We start from the raw sequence: 11,521 nt of genomic DNA, 5'->3' as shown, positions 1-11,521 counted from the left end.
GCTCAATAAAAAGTCTGCATTCCCTTTAATTTCCTCAAGAGAAGGTGATCCTAAAGCACTCAAAACTTGTTTGCTTATGGCTACATATTTTTCAGATTCTTCTTTTATTGAGGATACTATATGAGAAGTAGAAAATGAAAATAAAGTTGGATTTGGATAACGTTCTGTTTTAAGTTTTGTCAAAAGTAAGCTACATTCCTGGAAATTATTTATCAGTGATTCAAACATTCCAGCGCAAGAAACCCAATCATAAGCACATTTGTCACCTGCAACCATAAAAAAAATTTAACAAACTATTTAAATAAAAAAATATTAAAATATTAAATAAAATAACCAATTATAATACAACAGTATATATGAGAAATACTAGATTAAAGCTAAATTTTATTATATATATATATTTTTTTTTCACATTTTTCATGCTGCATTTTGCAATTTGTTGGCATTTTTCATTATGTTATGTAATACTATATTAAAGCCAAATACTTAAGTTCTTAATTAATAAAAAGCTTACCTGAGTTATCATTAATAACATAACATACATACATAACATAAATCTTACCTGAGTTATAATTAATAATCTCAGAATATCTAGCTTCTTTAATAACATTATCAACAGTTTGAACACTTTCAGTAGTGCTTAGCCCTGTCATGATTGGCTCAACAGAGTTCTAAATATGTTTCAAAATATTTTTTTAGTGACAAATTGAAAAGAAATTTTATTAATATATAATAAAATGTTTATATATTGTACACATAACTCTATCTTTAAATTCACCAAATGGTCTATTGTAGCTGAAAAGGTTGATTTTAGTGCTGATGATAGTAAATTTATATCAGTATCTGAAGCAACAGTGTTATTCCTTATTTTCTAATTAAAAGAAACACAAAAATAATAAACTATAATTTTTTAAATTATGATTTATAATATATTCAAACAAACTCACATAGTTTATGTCATACTCTGATTTTGATGATTCCGGTGCATTTTGTAAAGGATAAGTTTTCCAGGTTTGGTGAACTCTCAAATGAAGATAAACTAGCTTTACTTGCCTATTAATAATTTAAAAAAACCAGCTATTATGTTTTCAATGTTAGTTATGCTGTCATATATTTTATTATATTCGATCTATTATTAATTAACTGTGATATGGTTTTTTCTGTGATAAGATTCATATTTGAAGCAGCAACAAACGGATTATCTGGGACACCAAAGTGCTTAGTTTTCACTTTTTCACCGCCATGTTGTTTCAATTCGTGTTTTCTTCTATAACCATCGTCAAATACGCTATCGCACTTAAGGCCAAGTTTGTTCTCTTTCTTCTTTTGTTTTTATTTAAATTCACTTGCAACAAAATAAATATACACTTTATAAAAGGGAAAATGATCATAACCATATTTTAAAACCGGTAACCGACAATAAATCATATATAGCTGACCTACTTTCTACAATCGAAAAGGGATTATGGTTAACTCTGAAGACTTTTAAAAGTACAATTAACTTCATCAAATAAAAAAGTTTTTATAAGTTTCACTTGTTTCAAACGATTATTTCTAGTTAAAAAAGACATTAAGACAAAAAATATCACAAGAAGAGTTGCCGAAGAATTCATGAGAACTTATAAACGTAAACCGGGTAATCAATCCTATGCATTATATCCAGCAGAAGCCATGCAAAATGCTTTGTTAGATATCTCAGCTAACAGAATATCGATTTTTAAGGCATCCAAGTTATATGGTATACCTATGGTACTCTGCACAACAAGAGTAAACTAAGACATATTACAAATTTTGGAGGGCAGACTAGATTACAGACTCATACCAAAGAAAAGATTCTACAAATTATTAGCATCCTGAAAGATTGAAAGTTACTTTTGGATAAGTTGGATATACGTCTCCGAGTAAAAGACTAGAATGAATAAATCTACACAGAATGGGTGTTACTAATTTAAAATCAAAAAATAACTTGCCTGGCCCTGATTGGATAAAATCCTTCATTGTTCGCAATAATCTGACTGCTCAAATTGCTGACAACATAAAGCCAGCAAGAGCTGAAATTGATCAAAAATCAGTATGTTCATATTTCGATGAGTTATCCATTACACTTCAAGATATTTCTAATACCAATATATTTAACTATGATGAGACAAATCTGAGCGATAATCCAGGGTCTAAAACAGGAGTTTGTAAACGTGGCCTTAAACGCGTGGAATGAAAAATGCAGCATTCTAAAGGAGCTAATAATATTATGTACTGTAGGAGAGCAGCTGGTCAGTTTCTTTATCCCATGGACGTTTATAAAACTGCAAACTGCTACATAGAGTGGGCAAATGGTGACCCACCTGAAACTATATTCGACAGTTCAAAATCTGGTTGTTTCGACTCGAGAACATTTAAACGTTGGTTCATAAAAATTTTTATTCCTGAAACAGCATCTCTCACAGGAACTAAATTTGTAACCGTAAACATGTAAACCGGCTATTATTTTAAAAATAATAGCCGGTTTACATGTTTAATCCCAAATGCCACACATCTGCTACAACCGCTTGATATTGCTGTTTTTAAACCCTTGAAAGTTGAGTGGAAGAAGATTTTACAAATATGGAAAAGAGAATCACGAATCAAGGGTTCAATTCCAGAAAAACATTTCCCAGCGCTCTTGACATAGCTGCAAATTACTCTGAAAGCAGACAACTTAAAAGCGGGATTCGAAGCTTCAGGCATATATCCATTGAATCGAGAAAAAGTATTAAAACGGCTTCCAGATGTCAACAAAGACTATGGCGGTGAGACCATAAAATAAATGTTAAATGAGGATGTAATAGATATTCTCACGAAGTACTGTGGTAATAATGCAGCAGGAAAAACCAATAGAAAAAGAGGGGAAAAAATTGCACCAGGAAAATTGATCACAATAGATGACATTGATCATAGACAAACATCAAAACAAAAAAAATCCAAAAACCAAAAAATTAAAGGCAAAAAATCAAAAATAGCTTCAAAGGATGTTGAATCTTTTTCTGAATTAAAAGACATTGAAGTTGGTAGTAGTGGTTATCCCAATGAAAGTAATGACAAGAAAGATGTTGATTTAAATAATCAAAAAGATCTAATCAAGAAGAACCTTATGTCAACAATTTTCTAACTACGTTCTAACTTTTTTTTGGAGTTTTACTAAATTACAACACAATTTGCAAATATATTTTTAAAATTTTACTGGTAAAATTATAAATTTAGACAACAAGATTGGTTGGCATGTTGTAGTCAACCCAGGAAAAACTAAAAAATGTGTGTAATTGATTTACATTGAACAGATTATTGAGGTTTTACCAACACCCAAAATTTTTTATATGAGGTTCCTATGAAACGTTGAAGGATCCAAAAATCTGTTTAATTATCCTGCTGCAGAAGAAATCGTTTTTGCTGTACATTTCTCGAGTATATTGCAAAATCTCCAACCACCGAAGACAAATAATAGTTATCAACTAAAGTTTGCAAATGTAAAAAATATTGATAAAATCTGCTAAGTGAATTGGATACGTTATCAGAAGATGTTAGAAATATTCACTAAATGATTGAACTCAGAAATTTTCATTTAAATAAATTAACACTTTGTCTTTCAAACATTTATTTTACTAATCAGTGCCCTGCAGCAGTTTAGAGGTACTACACAGAACAGCTAATTCCTAGTCCGGTTTTAACACCGGTTGTTGTAAAATCTTCAGAAAATGTGATTTTTAGGTTTTTTTTGTTTTGGCATCTTTTTTTCATTTTAAATGGAGTTAAACAAGTAAAGTATATTAGTACTTAATATTTATATACAATTATATACTTTTAAACTATGAAAGTCACCCCCAACAAAGGATTAAGATTGATAACATTTTTGACTTAAAAATATATATTAGAACCAAAAAAATATATAATTTAATGGAATCCTATAAAAGAAAGGTATAATGTTATATCGAAAAAATAAAATTCAAAAAAAAATTTATACGAAAGAGTTTATTTGCAAAAATGCTTAAAAACCTATCAAAGTCACCCCAGTTTGACTGTACATAAGGAATTTAAACTCGATTGCGATCTTTAGACAGCTTTTGCATGAAATCAATTTGGAATTATTGAATGATTGCAATGACACACGTAGCGCATTCGATTTCTTTATCCGCGTCTTTACAAGGCAATATGATAAAGCTTTTCCTAAAATTCAGAAAACTATAAAATCCAAAAGTGTGCATATCCCGTGGATAACTAAAGGTCTTTTAAAATCATCCAAAAAAAAAATGCTATACTAAAAATAAAAAATAAAAACAAAAATTATGAAAACTAAACTAAATATAAAAAATACAAAAAGTATTTTTTTTATTTCTTGTAAAACTTTAGTTAGGTTAACGTTTTTTAAGAAGTTAGTGAATTTTACACAAAATAAGGTTCGGAACAAAATTTATATTTTGCGAATCAAGTATATATTTTAGTAGTAATTGTAAATAATGAAAAGAAACGTGTGAGAAATATCATTCAAATAATATTGTTGTTAAATTCTCTAAATCAACATTTTCAAACTTAAAAAAACAAAGTTGGGTTAATCACAAAATTATCCAAAAGTCCGCAAGGTCATGCAAACTTTTATTGAATTTATTCGAATACAAATGGAAACAATGACGGATCCAGGAATTTTTTTTTTTTTTTTTGGGGGGGGGGGGGGGAATGGGCGGGGGTAGATACTGAAATATTTTTGTATTTTGAATCACATTTGCGTCTCTTAAAAAAATAAAAATAAAAGGTCCTCAATTTCTAAGATATTTTAAGACTTTCAGATTCTGGTCGGGGATGCGTTGTTCCATCCCCCTGATCCTAATCTCCTGGATCCGTCACTGGGAGGAAAAGCTGGAGTTATCTGAAGATTGGATAGCACAATTTAAATAAAACATAATTATGCAAACGTTAGCATTTTTCTATTGTAAAGTTAATTATTTTGACAATATAAGTAATTGTTCTTTACGGTATCTATTAAAATATGAATGGAAAGAAGAAATTTTAAGGAATAAATTATTTAATTAAAGCAACATGTTAATAAAGTATTTTTAAGTATAGCTAAATTTTAAAAATATGCATATAAAAGTTATTACCAATAAGCTTTATTATTATAGAGAAAACTAATATTACAGAATAATAAACTTTTTTTGTTACTACTTCCTAAACTACCATCGTGTATTTTTTTTCTTTTTGTGTGACAAATTAAGTGAGACAATTCAATCATTCAAATTTTTCAATTCTCTATTGTCGGCTCAAAAAGATTTAAAGCTTCAAACGTGAACTTAATCTACGGATAGGATTAAGGAATCTTTAAAATCAAACAAACTGTATAGAGCCCAAATCCAATCAAAAAATCTCGGAACTAATTTAAGTGACTCATTAACCTATTTTTAATCAAACTTTATCGCTGTCATTTTACTTCTATTAATACTTCATCGATAAATGAACACGTGTTGAAGTCTTCAAAGCCAATGCGTGAGATGTCCTGAATATCATAAAAATATCAGTTTTCCCAACAGTTTCTTTTTATTGTAAGACAAAGATCAATCGAACTTTATTGAATTTTAAAAAAACAGAATCTTTGCATAAAATTCTCATAAAAATTCAAAGTTTAAATTTTTTTTTAGGGATATTCCATAAATTACGCAACGCTAAATTTATTTAAAAAACAGAATTTGGAGGCTTTAAACTCTTTTACGCGGCAATTTTTATTTAAATTAAAGCACAATTTTGATCAAATTCAAAGAAGATTACTTTTTTTTTTCGATAATTTCAAATTATCGTTATTAAAATCTATAAATGCTATAAATCTTTATGTATATATTTGAAGACTTTAGACATTTCCAGACAAATAAAGTATGCACTAGTAGATAATTTTCTAATATAATATTTTTAAAGATAGTTTTAAAAACAATTCTCTGTTTGTTCATTATTTAAAAGTAATAGTTTTAGTTTTTGTTTAAACTGTTCAAGAGTTGTAAGTGTTTTAATATCATTACTAAGTATCTTATTCCATACATTAGGTCCTCTAATAGTTATTGAGAACTTGGTTGACTCATTGATAGTTTTGGGTTGAACAAAGTTGTTACTTGAACATTTAGTCACGCATTTGCGTAGAATTTTATTAAATAGTGGTTTGAAGATATTTAGTATTGTATTGTTATTAGTTTTATGCATAAAAATTAGAAGATCATATATATTTATCTGGTACAAGTTCAATATTTCTAGATATGAGAGGTGTGCATTTGATAGTAATTGCATGTTTTTGTTTGATAAATAGCTTTTTGTCTTTGTTTTATTGGTGCTGCTCCAAGCAATGTTTGCATAATTAAGATAGAAATGAATAAATGAGTAATATATGTATTTAAACTTGATTGATCTAAGTATAGTTTTGCTATATAAAGTAATCCGATACTTTTAGAAATTTTATTTTCAAGCATATTTATGTGGTCTTTCCAATTTATGCTTTCATTTAGAATTACACCAAAAATTTTATTCAACATTTTCTTTGTATGATGTATTCTCCAAGAATAAGTTTTGGAACTTCAAGAGGGATTTTATCTTTTTTATGGAGGCGATGAAAAATAGTATACTTAGTTTTAGTTGAATTAATTGAAAGTTTATTCATATTTGACCATTCGGATAGTTCTAGAAGTTCAATGTTGACCGTTTTAAATAATGTTATACATCATTTGATATATAACATTGTTAAAATAACTTCTATTCATTTAATAAAACAACTTTTATATCATTATGAGAATAAAATAAATTTGTGCCATCAGCAAATAAGACAGAATCTAGAATATTAGAGGCTTTGCTTAAATCATTAATATAAATTAAAAATAAAAGTGCTCCTAATATAGATCCTTGACGGACGCCGCAAGTAGTTATCATATTGTTAGTTTTCTCATTGCCGAATGATTATATTGTTTTCTATTAGATAAATAGCTTTTAAACCGAGCTATGTTTATATTTTTGATTCCGAAGTTTTCTAATTTTTAATTAAAATACTATGATCAACAGTGTCGATTATCTCACTAAGATCTATGAAAACACCTAAAGTGAACTTGTTTTTATCAAAACCTTGAAAAATAATCTGAATGAGATAAAGAATTGCATGATCAGTAGAGTGCCCTGTTTTGAAGTCAAATTGTATTTATAAAGAATATTATTTTTTAAAAAAGAGTATAGTTTGTTTTACATAATGCGATCTAGTCGAAAAGCAAGGAAGAATGGAAACAGGTTTATAGTTAAAAATATTAGTATCAACATAAAGAAATCTTTATAAAACATAGTATCAACATTTAAAAATCAATAGAAATATAGTATCAACATAAGAAAATCTATATAAAACGTAAAAGTTTATAAAGTTACAAATTTTTATAAAGAAGTTAAAAAATTTACAAGAATGCAACAACAACAATAATATTTCTAAAAGAAAAAAATATTGGTGATTTCATTATTTAACTCAAGTAAATGATATACCTTTATATATATATATATATATATATATATATATATATATATATATATATATATATATATATATATATATATATATATATATATATATATATATATAATATATTCTAATATAAAATTCCTTTATTTCTGAGGCAAGTGCCTCAGAAATAAAGGAATTAAAGGAAATAAAGGATCCGTAGTTCAAACCACATATCTGGGCAAGTTTTGCGACATTCGATTTTATTGTAAAAACTTTCTATTTAAAAAAAGTTCTATTTTTACGGTATTTTTTAAATAAATTTTTTTATAAAATATGATTACTATTTTTAGAGCTATTTTTTACAAAATTTCGCTTTTTTTTTATTAACCTGGTAAAAATACTTTTGAAGAAACTTTTTTTATATTATTATTTTTATTCAAAAATTTAAATCCAAAGTTATTTTATTATATAGAAATAACCTAGGGATGTAAAAGAAGAAACTTTCAAAATACGGAATATTCACCCCACCCTAATTTAACGCTATATAAGGAATATTAACCATGCCCTAATTTAACGCAGCCGCGGCGCAGTCGTTAGAGTTCTGGCTCAGAACCAAGAGGTCCGAGGTTTGACGCTGACTATAGCCCAATAAACGGCATTGGTAAGGAAGGAGGCGTGAACTTCCTTGTTAAATGCTCTTCCGAGGGGCTACATATATACAAGGCTGTAGACAACTTTTTTTGATGTTTAAGCTAAGCATCTTTGAAACATGAAGAAAACTTCATATTTAAGTATGTTCATATATATGAGGAATGAGGATGCTATGCAAAATATTGCGGTGATTGGAGACTGGGAACAACAAAAACCCCAAAGCATTAGCCCCCCCAACCCCGAATTTTGAAGACCCCAAGAAGAACGGTCTTGTAACAGAGTAACGCGGAAGTGCATTTTACCAGGAAGTTCACGCCTCCTTTCTTACCGTGATGCGAAAATATGTCCAAAGCTTTCGATAGGTCCAATATATGTTCGATATGTCCAAACGCTTCGAACCTGGATCTCTTGCTTATAAAGCAAGCGCTCCAACCACTGCGCCACGGCCGCACAAATAGGAGGGCAATGAATCAAATTTTTTTTTTTTAAATCTTAAATCTCATTTATATTTATCAACAAATTTCAAATTTAATTCAATAATCTATTGTTTATCAGTTTTTATGACCTTGTAAAGTTTACAGCACCCTCAATTTGAGGGGAGTATAAGCTTTATAAGATCATAAAAACCGAACAACGAATAAGAGTTAATTGAATCAAATTTGAAATTGTAAAAAAGAATAACAAGTTTGACTCATTTTTATAATAGCCCCTATTTGGGGCTGGGGGAGGGGGTAAAGTTTTGGGTTTTTTGTTGTTCCCAGTCTCCAATCAACGCAATATTTTGCATAGCATCCTCATTCCTCATATATATATATATATATATATATATGTATATATATATATATATATATATATATATATATATATATATATATATATATATATATATTTGTATAGATATCGATATATAGAATATATCCGAGGTTAAGTATTTTGATGTAATAATACGAAGTCTCTTGTACGTGTTACAGTGCTCAATATTACTGAATAATAGAGCTATATATAATTATATTTAGATGAATAAAAACAACTGATTAGCGGGACTTAAAGTTTCATGCCCGAAGGCAATCATCAGCCGTTAATTAACGGCTGATGATTGCCTTCATCTAAAAAATTCATCTATATATATATATATATATATATATATATATATATATATATATATATATATATATATATATATATATATATACACATACACACACACACTATTATTGATATCATTAACGGTTAAACTAGAAAAACATATAATTATCAGTAGAATATGCTTTTTTTATTACTTTGCCATTACTTCATTCTGTTTTTTGGTAATTATATTTTTTTCTAAATCTTTTTACAATCGTTTTTTTTTCTTTTTTTTTTTACTTTGTAACTGTTTTTTATTTATATTATTATTTTTATTCATTTTTATGAAAGGATATAGAAGATTAGACAAAAAAACTTTAAAAAGGAAGCTTCAAAGAAAAAGCTTCATATAAAAAACTACAAGAAGAAATTTAAAAAAAAAAAAAATTTGGCGTGTTTTTACTTTTTGCGTCATGCCTAAAATCCGTTCTTAGAAATTACTCAAATGTAATCTTTTTGCAAAGTTGGTTACACAAAGTCGGAATTTAAATTAATTAGAACAAGTCTTTGGGTTTATAACATCAATAGTTATGTATTTATTGAATTATATATCAATAAGTTAAAATACATTTTGATTAATTGAGTGGTTGAAGTTGCTTAAATAGTCGTTGTTCATAATTAAAAAAATAAGTCTTGTTCATTTTAACCAACTATTTATATTGATAAAACATGAATCAAATTGGTTTGGTTGTACTGCTGCTAGTTCGCTTGACCACTGTGCTTTTAAATGATGACAATTTGTCCGATTTTCCCCAGAAAATGCTTGTTCAGCATAATAAGTACCGATTGTTGCACAATTCTCATGCTATGACGTTAAGTACTTCATTAAATGCATTTGCACAGGAATGGGCGGATTACTTAGCAATGAATAACTTATTTAAACATAGAAAAAACTTGTTTTCTTTAAACCGAGGAGAAAATATTTATTATTCTTACGATTCGGTTTTGCTGCCGAGTGGTATGGATGCTGCAGATAGTTGGTATAACGAGATTTCAGATTGGAGTTTCGCGAATAATTCTCCAAAATCACCTAACGCCGTTACTGCACATTTTACTCAAGTGAGTTTTAAACCCACTTTAATTGTTGTTTATTTTTAAGTTTTTCTTAATTTTATTTTGCATTGCTTAATTTTTTTTAAGATTGTTTAATTTTATTAATTTTGTATTGCTTAGTTCAAGTTCCTTTAAATTAATTACTTAATTAAAATAATTTTTAAATAAATTTTTTTCCTGACCATTTCTTTAATTTATGAGAAGATGGTGTGGAATTCTTCATTGCAACTGGGATGTGGTCACAGTTACAATGGAAATAAAGTTTATGTCGTTTGCAACTACTTTATAGCTGGAAATATGTTAGAAGAGTACGAGCAGAATGTATTTGAACCAAGTTTATAGTTTAAACTAGAAGAATACGAGAAAAATGTATATGAACCAAGTTTATATTTTATAAAAAAGTTATAAAACATTTGTAAAAATTTTATAAGTTTATAATTGATATATGAAAAAGAATACAATTAACCAAAAAATTTTTTTTTTGGTTTAAACAAGATTAAAATATTAAACAACATTTTGGACAAGGTTTGTATTCCGTAAAATTTTCCTAAGGCTTTCTTCCTAAACTTTCCTAAGGCATAAGTAAATTTAAAATAAATGTGGAAACAAAAACTAAAGTATGATGCAGAAAACAGTTTATGTCTAAAAATAATTTTTCCAATGAAAAAAAATTATAGAAAATGTAAAAATTTACATTAATGTATTGTCGGGGAAAGTGCCTAACCGCGTAACTAGCATTATTCAAAAAATTTAATTACAAAAACTCTTAGTTGACGGGGAAATGATTTATAACAAAGAAGTTTGTTATAAATCATTTCCCAAACAAAAATAAAGAAAATGTTTTTCAAAAAGAAAGAATTAGGTATAATAGTTAATATACTTATTAACTATTATACCTAATAGACTTAATAGTTATTAAACCCAAAATTGTTTATTATACATTATATTGCTCTCAGTTAGTTAACTGAGAGCAACATAATGTGTAATAAATATAATGTATAATAAACAATTTGGGTTCAAAAAGAATCACTCAACGGATCATGCGGTAGTCGAGCTAATAAATTATGTTTCCAATGGGTTTAATAATGAGTGCTATAGATTAGGAGTTTTTATTGATTCGTCAAAAGCATTTGACACTGTTAACCATGATATTCTTATCAAAAAAGACTAGAACTGTATGGAATACTAAACAATAACTTACTATGGTTTAAAAGT

The 11,521-nt window shown here is 27.6% G+C and overlaps 1 protein-coding gene across 1 annotated transcript; it reads left to right on the top strand.

Annotated features, from left to right (window-relative positions):
- The first annotated feature begins 9,885 nt into the window (after nt 1-9,885).
- LOC100213516 (Golgi-associated plant pathogenesis-related protein 1) lies at nt 9,886-10,704 on the top strand. The gene is made up of 2 exons (XM_065796670.1): nt 9,886-10,312; nt 10,511-10,704. The coding sequence occupies exons 1-2, from the start codon at nt 9,923-9,925 to the stop codon at nt 10,646-10,648; spliced, it is 528 nt and encodes a 175-aa protein (XP_065652742.1). The 5' UTR covers nt 9,886-9,922; the 3' UTR covers nt 10,649-10,704.
- The last annotated feature ends 817 nt before the right edge of the window (nt 10,705-11,521 follow it).

This window comes from Hydra vulgaris, chromosome 05, assembly GCF_038396675.1.
Source record: "Hydra vulgaris chromosome 05, alternate assembly HydraT2T_AEP".
Taxonomy (NCBI): domain Eukaryota; kingdom Metazoa; phylum Cnidaria; class Hydrozoa; order Anthoathecata; family Hydridae; genus Hydra; species Hydra vulgaris.
This window is presented reverse-complemented; position numbering and strand designations above follow the sequence as displayed.